This window comes from Bipolaris sorokiniana (genome assembly GCF_000338995.1).
Source record: "Bipolaris sorokiniana ND90Pr unplaced genomic scaffold COCSAscaffold_16, whole genome shotgun sequence".
Taxonomy (NCBI): domain Eukaryota; kingdom Fungi; phylum Ascomycota; class Dothideomycetes; order Pleosporales; family Pleosporaceae; genus Bipolaris; species Bipolaris sorokiniana.
In genome coordinates, this window is record NW_006911910.1 from 379,754 (window position 1) to 394,821 (window position 15,068).

At 51.1% G+C, this 15,068-nt stretch overlaps 5 protein-coding genes across 5 annotated transcripts; 4 read left to right on the forward strand and 1 right to left on the reverse strand.

Moving 5' to 3' along the window:
* Positions 1–176: 176 nt before the first annotated feature.
* COCSADRAFT_164495 (uncharacterized protein) lies at positions 177–1,051 on the forward strand (the record flags this gene model as incomplete). The annotated part of the gene is made up of 2 exons (XM_007706438.1): positions 177–314; positions 395–1,051. 2 exons carry the CDS (start codon positions 177–179, stop codon positions 1,049–1,051), a joined length of 795 nt encoding a protein of 264 aa, XP_007704628.1.
* Positions 1,052–2,433: 1,382 nt separating this feature from the next.
* On the forward strand, positions 2,434–3,823 carry COCSADRAFT_251800 (glycoside hydrolase family 16 protein). The gene is made up of 3 exons (XM_007706439.1): positions 2,434–2,598; positions 2,650–3,397; positions 3,456–3,823. The coding sequence occupies exons 1-3, from the start codon at positions 2,520–2,522 to the stop codon at positions 3,742–3,744; spliced, it is 1,116 nt and encodes a 371-aa protein (XP_007704629.1). The 5' UTR covers positions 2,434–2,519; the 3' UTR covers positions 3,745–3,823.
* A 329-nt stretch (positions 3,824–4,152) lies between these two features.
* COCSADRAFT_40781 (uncharacterized protein) lies at positions 4,153–5,767 on the forward strand. Its single transcript, XM_007706295.1, has 3 exons — positions 4,153–4,333; positions 4,405–5,256; positions 5,311–5,767. The coding sequence occupies exons 1-3, from the start codon at positions 4,242–4,244 to the stop codon at positions 5,675–5,677; spliced, it is 1,311 nt and encodes a 436-aa protein (XP_007704485.1). The 5' UTR covers positions 4,153–4,241; the 3' UTR covers positions 5,678–5,767.
* Positions 5,768–9,605: 3,838 nt separating this feature from the next.
* Positions 9,606–12,185, forward strand: COCSADRAFT_40782 (uncharacterized protein). Its single transcript, XM_007706296.1, has one exon. The coding sequence runs from the start codon at positions 9,646–9,648 to the stop codon at positions 11,767–11,769; it is 2,124 nt and encodes a 707-aa protein (XP_007704486.1). The 5' UTR covers positions 9,606–9,645; the 3' UTR covers positions 11,770–12,185.
* On the reverse strand, positions 12,176–13,374 carry COCSADRAFT_40783 (uncharacterized protein). Its single transcript, XM_007706297.1, has one exon. The coding sequence runs from the start codon at positions 13,296–13,298 to the stop codon at positions 12,384–12,386; it is 915 nt and encodes a 304-aa protein (XP_007704487.1). The 5' UTR covers positions 13,299–13,374; the 3' UTR covers positions 12,176–12,383.
* Positions 13,375–15,068: the final 1,694 nt, after the last annotated feature.

Sequence of the window (15,068 nt, forward strand, 5' to 3'; positions counted from 1 at the left end):
TTGTATTCATGTTGTTTGGTTTTGTGTGCCAATCACACTCAGCCCTACGTTACCCGCATCCTGTGAACCTGCGTCCTGGTAAATTTGTGCCCCACTCTGAACCGCCGCACCGCTGCCAATGCCGAACGACCCTTGGTCTCACCAACACCACCACTCCCACAGCCATCACCGCCGCCATGTCGCTCCGACGAGCCCTGGCCCCGCGCTCCATCCACATACGCATCGTCCCTCGCCCAGCCAACCTCTCAGAGAGCCGGGAAATCTACCGCGTGCTGCAAAAGTTTGGCCAACTCGATACCTTCAAGTACCTACGGGTGCGTTATCCTCGTCCCATCTTGCCTGCGCCGGACACAACGTCTTGCTCTGCAAAGTGACCGCATCTGACTCCTCCCAGTACGAATATCAAAACCCCGCAGACAATGTCGCTCTTGCCATCTACCGGGACGAAAGGTCCGCTCAGCGCGCCCTCGACGCCTCGCCCCTCCGCTTCGCCTTGGAAAAGGCCGTTTCTCCCGCCACTACCCACCCACCACAATCCCCTTCGTCGCAAGAAGAAGAAGAGGGCAGTGACATAGAAAATTCCTCCGCCGATCAAATACAGCACACCAAAGGCATCGACGAGATCCTGCGCCCCTCGCAGCTTGCAAACCGTTCCTGGCAATCTACATACACGACCAAGCCACCTTCTAAGCCAACTCCCATGCCTTTCGAGTCCCCAGCGCCCTCCGGGAAACAAATCAAGCAGTCCAAATGGTTCCAAGTAACCATAGATCGTTCACGAGCTGTGCATCAAGATTACATCGAGCGCCAACCCTTCTGGAAGCAGTTCAACCCAATGAAGAGCATGGCTCAAGAAGACCTGGCAAAGATAGTGCCACATCCAGGACTGAGCGATATCAGCAGGCGCCCACCCAATGCCCATCGAACGCCCTCCCGCGTGCTCAAAATTATGAATGACTACGTGGAGACCAAAATGCCGACACTGCGAGGAATATTCGAGGGCAGCGAAGCAGATCGCGCATTCGAACAAAGAAGACAATCCAGCAAATGAGGGTTCGATTGAATCCCGTATTCTGACAGTCTCCTTATGCTTCAGGCAACCAGGACCTCCCAAGACCTATGTAGTGCACGTCAGCCCAAGGCATATTCCAGCCGCTTCGCCCGTTGGTTTAGCTCGCATACATGCCACCAACTAGCCTTTTGAGATGACAGAACAAGTCAAGAGACGAAGGACCCACATCTACGTGAATACTCATGTTCAATGCCATGCTTGAGAAGTATGGACGGATGACTTGCAGGTGAAAAGCAACCAAGTCAAGTCATACACGCAACGTAAAGCACGCATAGCTCATCCAATACAGGACCCAAGCACCTCATAACGGCGACTTGAGTCTACGATACTCAGAAAGGAAAGACTAGCCAACACAGGCGCTATCAAATTATCTGGGATTGTAATAGTACAGTACCGTAGAGCACAGAGAAATCACGTCATTTCTAACGGGAGATCAAACGGTAGATTTACATACTTGAAGCGGCCCGGCCTTCGTATGCGTATTGGGAAATTTGTCACATAAGCAATCACCCGACAAAGCTCCGCAGTTTAGAATAAACGTGGAGGCTGAGAAAACATCGTGGCTTGTGTTGTTGGCCATGTCGGTGCCGAGCCACAATCGTCAAATGACTCCGTTTCATGCAATGACTGAGAAATGAAAGTCTTTTTTTGGGATGATCAACCATCCTTGGTCACCAGTTCTCCACGAGGTCGCACGGCAATCTCGGTTCTTAGATAGTGGCGCATACCTATTGATAGTGGGTCAAGGCGGTTGTGCAGCCCATGCACAACAAGAAAGACCAAAGACAGTTCCCACCTTGATGATCGATACTGCCACGGCACTATTCGGCGCCTCAAGCAAGGGTCATTTAGCGCAGACTGCCTGGCGTTTCATAACCTCTTGGCTCCCGAATTGGCGTGAAGCCTTCCCGCGCTGACTGCATCTGAGACATGGTTCCTGGAGGGGCTACAGAGGCACATACTAGTTGGGCGCATCGTCTATGACCCTTTGTCAGCGTTAGATACCCGCTGTCAAAAGTCCTACTATACCGTTCAATGTGGGCGCCTGTTGCGAAGCATCATACACGCCCATGATATCAGTGGCCCATAATGCTCAGGAGAAGACGGGTCTATGCTGGGCGATCGGCAAGCGCTGTTTGTAGATTAACGTCCGTTGGCCAATGGCAATGCGCAGGGAGCACAATGGCACTAGACGACTCCTTAAATCTTGCCCGGCTGTACCCCAAAGGTCCCATACCTGCCGAATCTCAAAACGCCCTTCTGACGCTCCCTTGAAATAGAATCCCCCTCGTTTTTTCCTTTTCTCCTTGTGAGAGTCCACTCATTCCATTCCGCGTTCAAAGCGCTCGCAGTCATTCCTTGATCCAAACACCACCCTCAGCGCGTCTGGTCTACGCGCGACACCACACTCCTTCGGTACACACTCGCGCATACGATAATCGCAAACATGAAGTCCTTCGCCGTTTCTGCGGCCGCAATCATTGCCGGCCTGGTCTCTACGACTACCGCGCAGACGCACACGGACTGTACGTCGCATTTGCCCCAGCATCAAGCAAGATAGGTGCTAACATTCAAAGGCTACCCGCTCAATACGACAGGATGCCCCGACATGGAGGCTCTCGGCGGCAATGTGACTTTTCTGTGGAATAAGACAGGTATTCCACGGGATGACAAGATCTGGAAGACGCCGAACCAGGGCAAGATCGACTGGGTCGAGAAGGGCGCAACTTTTACTATTGAACGATCGGGCGACTCTCCCACTGCGAACTCGGTCTTCTACATGCTCTTCGGACGTCTCGAAGTCATTATGAAGGTGGCTACCGGTACCGGAATCATCTCCAGCGCTATCCTGCAGTCTGAGGCGCTCGACGAGATTGACTGGGAGTTTATCGGCGACAAGAAGACGATTCTCACCAACTACTTTGGCAAGGGAGATACCTCGACCTACGACCGCGGCAAAGACTTTGAGCTTGACTTTGCGCCACAAGAAGACTTCCACAACTACACCATTGATTGGACCAAGGACCGCATTGAGTGGTTGGTTGACGGCAAGAGTATCAGGAACCTTACTTTCGAAGAGGCCAAGGGAGGGACCCGCTACCCCCAGACACCCATGAACATTCGACTCGGTGCATGGGCTGCTGGTGACCCAAGCAAGAACGACCCCGGTGTTGTCAAATGGGCTGGCGGTGAAACCGACTTCAGCAAGGGCCCGTACACCATGACCATCCAGTCAGTGTATGCTCAAGATTACACGAGCGCTGCCAAGTACTCGTGGGAGAACATGGACTCATCTGGTGATTGGCAAAAGGTCAAGGTCATCGAGTACGTTATTTTTCCCTCTGTGCCCACTTGCTTGTAGTATGAAACTAACGATCTGCAGGGGGAAGTCTGAAGTGCTCGAGGAAATCCAGTCACCTCACGGCGTCAGGAACCGCTTCGCGGCTTTATCCAGCGGTGCCAAGGCCGGCATTGCCATCGGCGCTGTTTCGGCCGTTGCCATTGGCGCTCTTGTCATCCTCTTCTGCTGCATCAAGCAACGCCGCATTGGCAGGAAGGAACACGAGGCCCTTTTGGCTGCGGAGCAAAAGGAGGCCGCTGAGCTGAACGAGTACAAGTCGCAGATGCAGGCTGGCCGGTTTGCCGTCGGCGGCGGCGCCGGTCGTGTTTAGATTGCGCAAAGGCATTGGTTGGGAGTTGCGATTGTACAGTCTTTAATTGAGATGGGTTCTCTTTGCTACCAATGGTTTGCAGTCTCTTCCACTCGAGCTGCCGTTGCCTTGTCATGTTATGGTCACGATATATTTACTTGCTTCTCACACACACATACTTACATATACCCTTGCTGTAATCTTGCCAATAGGGCCTTTGCTCTGAATCTCTTATATATTTCGACATTGCAACCACACGACGACTCAACCATGTCAAGTCCAGCTGCGGCTCTGCTCTAATCCCAGTGGCCATGCCTGCAAATCGGTGACGTCGGTGTGCAGCGGCTCTAGCATGCGATCAACGACGAGCTCTTCTCCGCAAACCCCGGACATGCGGGCGTGCGGCCTGCGCCGGCTAACTTTGAGCTGCCTCGGCATGCGGGTGGCGGTCCATGGCCAACTGGCTTGGATACAATCGCATCCTGTGGTTCCCTTTTTTCCCACACATATTTTTGACAATGGCCTCGTTCTCACGATCCCTACGACCGCTCACCCGTGTTGCTACGGCTTCGTCGCGTTCGCTGGGACCAGCAGTCCGCCCCGCCCGGCAGTATGTCTTGAATCCACCGAAAAAAAGTGACCAACATGGCCTAAGCAAAAACTAACGCGATGCCGGGCCAGAATACGATGTCTCTCCTTGACTCCTTCCAGGCGAGAAGCTGTCGATATCTCAGATGTGCCACCGACACCCATCACTCACCTCTCTGAGACCGAGATGCTCATGGGCGACTCGGTGTCCAAGTTTGCCAATGATGTCGTACTGCCTAAGGCTCGAGAGATGGATGAGGCTGAGGCTATGGACCCAGCAGTAGTCGAGCAGCTGTTTGAGCAGGGACTTATGGGCATCGAGATACCCGAAGAGTACGGTGGCTCGGGCATGAACTTCACCTCGGCCATCATCGCCATCGAAGAGCTGGCGCGCGTCGATCCCAGTGTGAGCGTTATGTGCGACGTACACAACACGCTGGTCAATACTGCCATTCTCAAGTGGGGCTCCGAGAAGCTCAAGAAGGAGTGGCTGCCCAAGTTGGCCACCAACACAGTTGGGTCGTTCTGTCTATCTGAGCCCGTCTCTGGCTCTGACGCCTTTGCGCTCGCCACCAAGGCCACGCGAACAGACAATGGCTACAAGATCAACGGCAACAAGATGTGGATTACCAACAGCGTTGAAGCAAACTTCTTCATTGTCTTTGCCAATCTCGACCCCAGCAAGAAGTACAAGGGCATCACTGCATTCATTGTTGAAAAGGGCACCCCCGGCTTCTCCATTGCCAAGAAGGAGAAGAAGCTGGGTATCAAAGCCAGCAGCACCTGCGTTCTCAACTTTGACGACGTTGAGATTCCCAAGGACAATTTGCTAGGCAAGGAATTCGAGGGCTACAAATACGCCATTGGGCTGCTTAATGAGGGCCGCATTGGTATTGCAGCACAGATGACCGGTCTAGCACTGGGTGCTTGGGAGAACGCAGCAGGGTGAGTCTTACCGTCATGGTTCCATTGTGAGTGGCCAGACGCTAACAGTTATAGATACGTATGGAACGACCGCAAGCAATTTGGCCAACTCGTTGGCGAGTTCCAGGGCATGCAGCACCAGCTCGCCCAAGCCTGGACCGACATTCAAGCTGCTCGCGCCCTTGTCTTCAACGCCGCCCGTAAGAAGGAGGCTGGTGAGGACTTCGTCATGGATGCGGCCATGGCCAAGCTTATGGCATCGCAGGTCGCCGGACGTGTATCCGGGCAAGCAGTCGAATGGATGGGCGGAATGGGCTTCGTAAGAGAGGGCCTGGCTGAAAAGTACTTTAGGGACAGCAAGATTGGCGCCATTTACGAGGGAACAAGCAACATCCAGCTGACGACTATTGCGAAGCATTTGCAGAAGAAGTACACGAAGTAGATGATTAGTAGAACGACCAACCTACTAAAAAATGGACCAAAATATTGGCTTGCTTGAAAGCCACGTGGAACATTTTATGGTTACGCTTCCATATATTTTTCCTTTTTTTGCTATATGTTTGTTTTTCGTCCACCCTGCAACGCCAGCGCAGAGTGATTTACTACTAGATCGCGGGATCGATTCAAGCATGCTGGAGATCACGAGTGATATCACACCACGGGCAGTGCCCAGTGCTCCCGCGGCAAAACGACATGGTTGACTTCCGCAGTGACGCCGCTGCATCCTCGGACCAAACGACCGCAGCATGTTCTCTACTTGCTGTAAGGGGATATACTCTAATTATTAGCAGCATTAGCATATTAACACCGCATAGCACTGCAGAAGCGATGCGAACCATGGTCACTGCGTACATGTGCACATGCTGAGGGGCATGCACATGCGATCTTGTCTCCCCACCCTCGACCTACCAAGGCGCCAGAGATTCGTGGCGGCCAGCCCGGCACGACAGTAACCCAACCGTCCAGGCTTATCCATGCATTTGAGGCGCGCCAATACCCTCGATCGGAAAATATCGCGAAGAACCATGGGTCTGCCTTATGGAACCCCCGGGCTGTATATCGTCATACCTGCGCCTGGTGTGAACCGCTGCTGCCCATCAGGTCAGCTTTTGCACTTCTCAGTCCCAGGCTGCGTGTATCCCTATTATTCTCAAGACAACTATCTTGTTTTTCTACGTACATGTTCTGATTGAAGTCGATCCAAAATCCCAAAGTCTCCTCATCTCCTTCCCCATTCCTATCACATCCCTGTTTTTCCTCGTCCCAGTCCCGCTTCTTGCGTGACGGTGGCCCACAACGCACCACCTTCTTAACCCCATCCGTTCCAGTGTCCCAACGCCATCGCTACCGGGGCTGTCGGAATAGTTCTTCCCCCAGCCACATTGAACGAAGAGTTTTGGCCGTTATCTGGCATAAGTCGCAACTTGGTCACCTCATGGTCGTGTAACCAACGCCCACGATGGCGCCAGGTTCCGAGGCCAAGGACAAGGACCCTCTAAGTGCCAGCCGCACGCGTTCGGGACTAGAGGACATTCTGCCTACTAATTTCCTCGATATGCAAAAATGCGCTGGCAGTCTTCCCAAAGAGAACAAGCCAAAGTCGTCTCCACGCTCGCGGCCATCTGCCACCCCACAGTCCAGCGTGTCACGATCCGTATCGTCCATGTCAAGCAGTTTCATGCAGGAACACTGGGGCCGCTCCTCGCCCTATACTTCCAAACCTGAACACGATGGAGAAGATACCCACAATCCACAGTCCAAGGAGGAGGATGCCCCCCACGTTATAGCCAACTGGGCCCATCTATCTTACATCAAGGCCCAACGTAATACGCTTCGCGCCGAACTGAAAGCACATCAGATTGCGGGCGCTGAGGCAAAGCGGTCAGTGTCGTCGTTACGTCGTCTGGCCTTTCGCATGGCCGTTAGTATATCCGTGAAGGAGAAACAGATTGCGACTACTGCCCGGAACCTTGCCAAGAGCAGAACAAACCACTATCTCGAAGGTAGAGATGCACAGAATAGAGTTGAGCAGTTGCAGCGGGCGCTGCGAATCGAAGAGGACCGCAATAAGGAGATTCTCGCAGCATTGGAAAGGGCCTCCATGCTGACACTTCAATGTAAGTTAGCTGCACTCTGGTATTAGCTTTTCTAATCAGTGTCACAGATTCAACTCCAAAAGAGGAGCCACGCCATAATCATGGAAACAGTTTCCTTTCCCCGCCTCCATCTCCACCAACACGCTCGAGCGCTCCTGATAGCCCGTTCGGCTCTCCCAAGACTCCCACACGATCGTCCACGTCTCCATGGCATGATGTCGAATTTCCGCTCACTCCTCGCCTCGGAAGTGCATTCGAGATTCGCACGTCTGACAGTCGCTTGATACGAGCCAAGCGTGAATCAGATCAAGCTCTTGCTGCATGCCGGAGGCGTATAGAACAACTCCAAAGTGAGTGCGCAGAGAGCAAGGAAGATGGAAGGCTTTTGGCAGCGACCAAAGCCGGATTGGAGCAGGAGATGCGGCATCACCAATCTCAAATTGCTACTCTAGAGCGCTCAAGAAGCAGTTTAGCCAAAGAGTTGGAAGCTACCAAGGTCCAGCTGCACATGGCTGTAGACTCAGAAGAACTTTTGAAACAAAAACTGCAAGACAAGATTGACGAACTCGCAGCATGGGACCAGAAGAATGCAGATACGACGCACACAATTGACCTGCTACAGAAGGAAAATATTGAACTTGATGAGCATGTCCGGATGCAAACTAACCAGGTCGAAGAATTGAAGACTCGCACTTCTGCTCTTGAGCAGACGTTACGCTCCATACACGATGAGCTCGGTACCGTTCAGCGCAATGAATCATCGCTTCGAGACCGCCTTGCACAAAAAGAGAATGAGTGTGAAGATTTGCAGAAGAGAGTTGACCAGGGGTTAGAAGATATTCGAACCCTTGAGCAGAAACTTAACACGTACGACGGGGAAGCCGTCGAGCATGCCCGGAAGATCGAGATAGGAGGAAATGTCATTGCTCAGTTGCGTGAACAACTGCACAGTGCAGAAGCTGCGAGCAAGGATGCTCAGAATGCTTCGGCAGACATGAAGAAGGAGTTGGAGCTGTTGCAGAAGAAGCTGCGTACCGAGACTGAAGCACGTGATGGTTTGGCGAGTGAACTCAAGGACGTACAGAGTGGAAAGACTAGGGTGGAAAATGAGTTGCTCGCCACCGTGGAACTTTTGCACCAGGAAACGAAGGCAAAGGAAGAGCTGGAGGAGAAGTTGGAAAAGTTACGCACATCTTACAACGACACAGAAACCAAACTCCAGCAAGCTCTTGAGCGCGTTCAAGCGTTGGAGGCAGCTGATGGTGTCGCCCAAAGGAAACTGGAGGTGCTACGAGAAGAGAAATCCATACTTGAAGCTAACATTGAGAATGCACGGCAGCTCAGATTTAAATTTGGTGAGGATGTCCGTATGAAAAACAATGAGCTTGCAGAGATGAAATCGACGAGTGCGGGCTTACAAGAAAAGCTCCGACAGTCACAAAAGCAGACATCATCACTCCAGAAAGAACTGGAGCACATGCGCAATGCAAAGCAAGAAAGCGACGACCAGCGCGCTGCCGAAATGGAGAAGAGCAACGAACATCTCCGAGAACTCGAAGCCTCGATTCTCAACCTCCGATCTGTTCTAGAGTCATCAGAGAAACTAGAAGTGTCTCTTCGCGAAGAGCTTGGTCATCTACGAGAATCCAAAAGAAGTACTGAGGGCGAGCTTGAAGAGGCTCGTCATGTCAAAGCGGAACTTGAGGGTCAAGTTTGCGAAGCCCAGTCGCAGCTCAGGTCAACGCAAAGCGAACGTGATAGCTTGCAAACTAAGATTGGAGAATTGGAGAACAACTTGACAAAAGGCCAAGAATCCAAGTCGCTCCTTGAAGAACAGTTAGCCGCATCAACTACAGAAATTAGTGCGCTCAAGAATCGGTTATTAGATCTGGAGGCTGCACTAAAGGAGAGTGATGATGCGAGGGCGAAGGCTGAAATAGCTTTGTCGGCTGCGCAGTCAGACAGCGATACGATCGCTTCAAATCTTGCGAATATTCGCAAGCAAGCCCATGACACGGATATGGCCAAAAATCAACTACAAAAAGAACTTGACGAAGCCATGAGCTCCAAGTCAGATCTAGAAGTTCAGTTACGCTCTGTGCGGGACGATCTAGAGAAATCTGAATTGGAAGTGAATGACATTCAGGTAAAGCTATCTACTCTACAAATTCAAATCATGGACCTTCAACAATCGAAACAAAACGCCGAAGAAAGCTTGACTTCTCTTCGAGAATCTCATTCGGAGCTTGATGAGAAGCTGCAAAGCACGCAGTCCCAACTGCAAGAAGCTCATTCCCAGATCTCACAGCTCGAAATGAGACTTGAATCTAGTGAGGAAGAGCTGGAAGCCATGTGTCGAGCAAAGGCAGCTGTTGAGAAGCGACTCGAACATACGCATGCCGATAATGCGCGTCTGGAGGACGAGCTTAGACTTGCTCGACAAAGCAATGAAACTATCAAAATTCGACTCGACAACACAGTGGATTTGAACAGCGAGTTGAAGGAGAACCTCACTGCAGCTCGCTCAGAGACGGATAAGGCAAACATTCAAAATGGTAAACTTACATCACAACTAAGGGAAGCCGAAAGAGAACTAGAAAAACTTCGGCAGCTCAAGGGTGATGTAGAAACGAGGCTGAGCAAAGCCTTGGAGGTCTCAGCAAGTATGGAACAAAACCTTTCTTCGACTCGCTCCCGCCTTGATGAGCTTGAATCGCAAAACTCTTCTCTCAACACCGAGCTTGCCAATGCTAGGACAGAGCTAGATGCTGTGCGACAAGCGAGAGCAGAGTTGGAAGCTAAATTCGAGGGGTCTGAACGCCACAACGAATCCCTCCAAGAGGATTTATCTGGCATGCATTCACGGGTAGCTGAACTCGAAGCCAGCTGTGCCAACTTGGCTTCTCAAATGTTGGCAAGTGATCAAGAGTTAAATAGCCTGAGACTGGAACATGCCGAGCTTGAGGAGTCCTCGCAAAGTACATCCAGTCAAACTAATGAGCTACAGCTTGAACTCCGCGCAGCTCAAATGCGTCTCGAAATTGCAGAGTCTGAGAGCTTAGAAGCATTCAGCAAGCTTCTCGAAGCCGACAAAGAACTTGTGTCACTTCGTGATACGAACGTCAAACTTGAGGCTTTTGAAAGAGAACTCAACTCACGTCTTGCTTCAGCGGAAGAAGAATTGAAGAATGCGCGCCAGACGAATGCCGACCTGGAGGCTTTCCTTGAAAGTGTCGAGTCAGATATAGCCAATGCCTATTCCGCCGTCGAGGATACTGAGAAGCGCTATCTGGAGTTTGTGAAGGACTCTGAAGTTAAGCTTGAGGCTGCGAACAGTTCCAAGTCACGATACAGGACTCGACTTTGCGAGAAGAACAGCGAGCTTGAGACTCTTACCAAAGAGAACTCTGATCTACACCAACAGATCGATAGCCAAACCCAGGAAATTGATGCCTTGGAGAAGAGCAAAGAGGAGCTAGCGGAGGAGATATCGAAAAAGGAGAAGTACATTAAAGAAATTGGGTCATCAGCCGATGAGCGAATGAGATCAATGAATGCCGCGTACAACAGCCTCAAGAAGAATTACGAACAAGAGCACCAACAATTGGGAAGCGACCACGCAAACACAGTTCGCCTAGAAGCCGAACTGGCAAGAAAAACGACAGAACTCGACCAACTCCGCCATGACCAAGAAACGCACACCACCTCCTTCGCAGCCCTCCAACAACAACTCGCCTCCCTCCAAGTTGACAAACAAACCTTCGAATCCCTCATCTCCACCCTTCAAGAAAAGCTAAAGCTCCTCGAGCTCCTCGAAGAATGGTCCACAACCCCTGCTACCTCTCCTCACACCCCTCATCCCGCCACCCACTCCACCGCCCCCTCCACCCCCAAATCCTCCCACCCAACCCACACCAGCACCCCAAACACCAGCCCGCGCCCCGAAACCCGCGCAAGTACCCTATCCCGCGACCCCGACGACCTGTGGGCCCACCAAGTTGAGCAGGCCCGCCTCCAACGCAGCGAAACAGCACTCCAACTGCGCGGCTTGAAGACGTCGCAACACCATCTCAAGAAGACGCTGCGGAGTACGGATAAGGAGTTGAATCGGCTGGAGAGGGAGAAGAGTAAGCGAATTCCGAATTTACTGAGGAAGAGGAGTAGGCCGTTTAGTGCGAATGCGGCTGCATGGAGCGATGGGGAGGGGATGGGGGAGAAGGAGGGGAAGGAGAAGAAGAGGATATCGCATGGTTTAGGCCTTTTGACACGGCGGAGTACCCACTTTGGGAAAGGAGAGAGTGAGGAGCATGGGAAGAGACCTGTTGGACGGAGGGTGGTTAGTGTGGGGGACGAGCTAGGTGGTGGTGCGAGGGGGAAGGGGAAGGAGGGGAGGAGGTGGAGTGTTGGGCTTAGGGGATTGTTTCATCGGGATGCGTAGGATAGGTTCCTTTCTTTCTTTCTTTCTTCTTTCTTTCTTTTGGTTTAAGGACGGGTTGGTTAGATGGGAAACTCGAGCTCGCGCTCGGAGGGTTACAGTGATATCCAGGGTCATCGGGCGTTTGTGATTTTCTTCTTCTTCTTCTTCTTCTTCTTCTTGGGAATGTAAGAGTAGGGATGTTGTGTTTGTAGTGTGTGAGTGGAGATGCGGAGCTAGTGGGGTTGGATACCTGGTATGCTGTTTACCCACTTGCTTGATTAATTGGTAGAGCTAGATAGGATTGGATAGCGAGGAATGTGTAAGACGGTCTTTGTGGCTGTAACCAGAGTTAGGGGATTTTAGTATTCGTCACGTAATTAAACACCAAGTCAGGCAGATTCCTCGTATTTTTGAATAGCTCAACGAGGGCAGTGAACAAGACATTACATTTCTTTCGTCTGCAAACTTAATAGTAGTGTTATTCTAATCAAGTAAAACGCACCTAGCACATTTACACTAGGCACTGCATCTCGAACTGAAAGGGTTCAGACATTACTACGCTCCCTGAAACTGTCTATAGTTTGTCTTCATCATAGTGCCACGCACTTCTAACCTCGCGTGTTCTATATTTTAATCTAATTGATCAAGATACCGCTTGCCTTTGCCTTTTGGCACTCAGGACCCAGGCGGGGGTCGATCTTGTTGCCAGCCACCGAGATGTATTGGATCGACTTGCTAGCGCACAGGTCCTCGGGGACGGTACCTGTGAGCTGGTTGTACGAGAAATCGACAGCCGTGAGGTTAGGCAAGAGGCCGAAGCCCAGGGGGATGGGGCCGGTGAGGTTGTTGGTGGCGAAGCTGAACTCCTGGAGCGACCGGACTTTTGTCAGGCTGGCGGGGATGGGGCCGGTGAACTGGTTCTCGAGGAAGCTGGCGGCTCTGAGACTCTGGGAGTTGGCAAACATGTCGGGGATGGAGCCGCTGAAGCGGTTCACGCGGACCATGAGGACCTCGAGATTGGGTAGGGAAGACATGAGGTTTTGGGGGAGGGGGCCGGTGAACCGGTTGTTGCCGACGTCGAGGTAAACGAGACCACTGTTGCTGAGTACGTTCTTAGGGAAGCTGCCGCTGAATTTGTTCTGGCTGATGTCGACTTCATATAGGTATTTGCTGTTCTTGAGGTTGGGGACAGAACCGCTGAAGCTGTTGTTGAGGACATGGAGAAGGGCAAGATCCGGCAAATTCTCAATGAAGTGGTTCAGCTTAAGGTTGCCGGTCAAGTGGAGGTCGTTGAAGTCGATGGAAGCGAGGCTCAGGACACCATTGTCGGGATTTTCGGCGCAGTAAAATCCAATCCATTGGCAAACATCGGAGCCGGTCCAGTTTGCGAGGATCTCTGGGGGGCCAGTAACCGTCTTACGGAAGGCGACAGCGGTAGCCAAATCTCGCACCAGATTGGCAGGAAGAGCAGCAGCGTTTTGCGGCTGAACGAGCGGGTGGGGAGCAGCCTGCGCCAGGGCCATCAGGGAGGAGACAATGAGTGACAACATTTTGTAATGCGTGGTTAATGAGAGTGAGGGCTCGATTGAGTATTAAGCAGACGAAACGAAGGACTGTTCGGATCTGAACGTGCGTATCCTATTCTTTTCTCTGCTCAGCAGTACGAACAAGTTATATATGACAGAATCATATCCCTGAGGCTCCCTGACCAAATGGGCCATGTTGTGAGGTGTTGTAATAAGCCCGAAATGAACACCCGAAACGTGCGCTAATCGTTCTGGTTACCATGCTATGGCGCCGTTTTTTGGGTAGAGCGCCTTGGCACAGTGCTGACGACATTTAGGTGCTAGATGCCGCTCGGACCCTGAGAATCTCAATTTGAGTATCTCAATTGTTTCTTGTTGGCGATGTACGAATGATGTCTAGCGTGGCCCTGGCTGCCTCAAACTCGAGCCTATCTCTTGAACAGGACAACACATGCGTGCATCTTTTGGCCGGACACACAGCACTTGTATAGCCAGCCGCTATGAAGTTGGCCCAACGTGAGCAAAGTTGACTGATGTAAGATTACGAACCTTGTACATTGCTCGGTGAATTCCATCTAGAAAACCTCTTTAGACTTAATCCACCAATGAGCATAAACAGATTTTCGATAAGTGTGATCACATTAAAAGCTCAGATCCTGCGAATGATGAGCATCTGGGATATTTGGTTCATTGCTGACTGAAACATTAATCTACTCACCAACGTATAGTATAGTACGTATCTGATATTTCAGAGCGGGAACTAAGTAACGGCCCCATAATATAGTTCATCGTACAAAGTACATACAAAGTGTGCGATAATTGATATCACTTGGTTCTCCACTCGCTTCTTTTTCTCACAAGGTAGGTAGGCTAAGTAAGTATACTCTGGAGAAAGGTCGTGGCTGTCAGAAAGCTTGACTCGTGGCTGACATGCGCCAACTATTCTTTTCTCCCTGGGATTGTGTGGACCACTACTATTCTTGGGCAGTAAACAGCAAACGTTTGCGTGGTCTGCAACTTTCTGATAGTAGGTTAGCGAAAGAGTTCATACAAATATAATGTGGTTTATCGAGGCGCAAGGCAGTGCTTGAAGATATAGCACATTTCATCTGGCACTGCTATTACGCGAAAAGACTCTTAATCGTTGACAGAGTTTTCGATATATACATTTGCAAAGCAGTCAGATTGATCGGGTGATGAGTTAAGGGGTACAAAATGGCATACGAACTAGTTACTATGAAAGGGCCTATGTAAGCATATCGGCATTCAAATGTGGTTAGGCTTGCTGATGATTGGTAAATTACTCATAAGCACCAAAGTCAAGCTAGGGCCAAGCTTGGCTGATTACGACAAGCCTTGCTCCACCACCTCGAGCCAGGGATACGCTTGTAGGTTTAAGAAAGCCTTCTAAATGGGTGATTTTACTCAAGTATGTGAGATTCCACAAACTCTCTTTATGAATTTCTGCCAATAACTCGTCAGGAGATCAACCAAGTATAGACGGGCCGATAATCGGATCCAGACGGACCGGAAACTAGCCTTGTGAACGGGCCGTGTCTGACAGCCACCGGGCCACATCATGTCATCGGGATATTGCAGAAGTTTGAACTTTAGAATCAAGGTGAGTGAATGATCGCTAGTCATTTTCGATGCAGTCTAACAACTTTGCTCGGAATGATTGTCGCAGGCGCTCCATTGCAACTCAGATACACTTGCTGGTGTGGTTTGGGTTCAAAAGCCCTACAGGCGCAGTTAGTACGACATACTATTCATTTATTGATTCAACACGTCCGC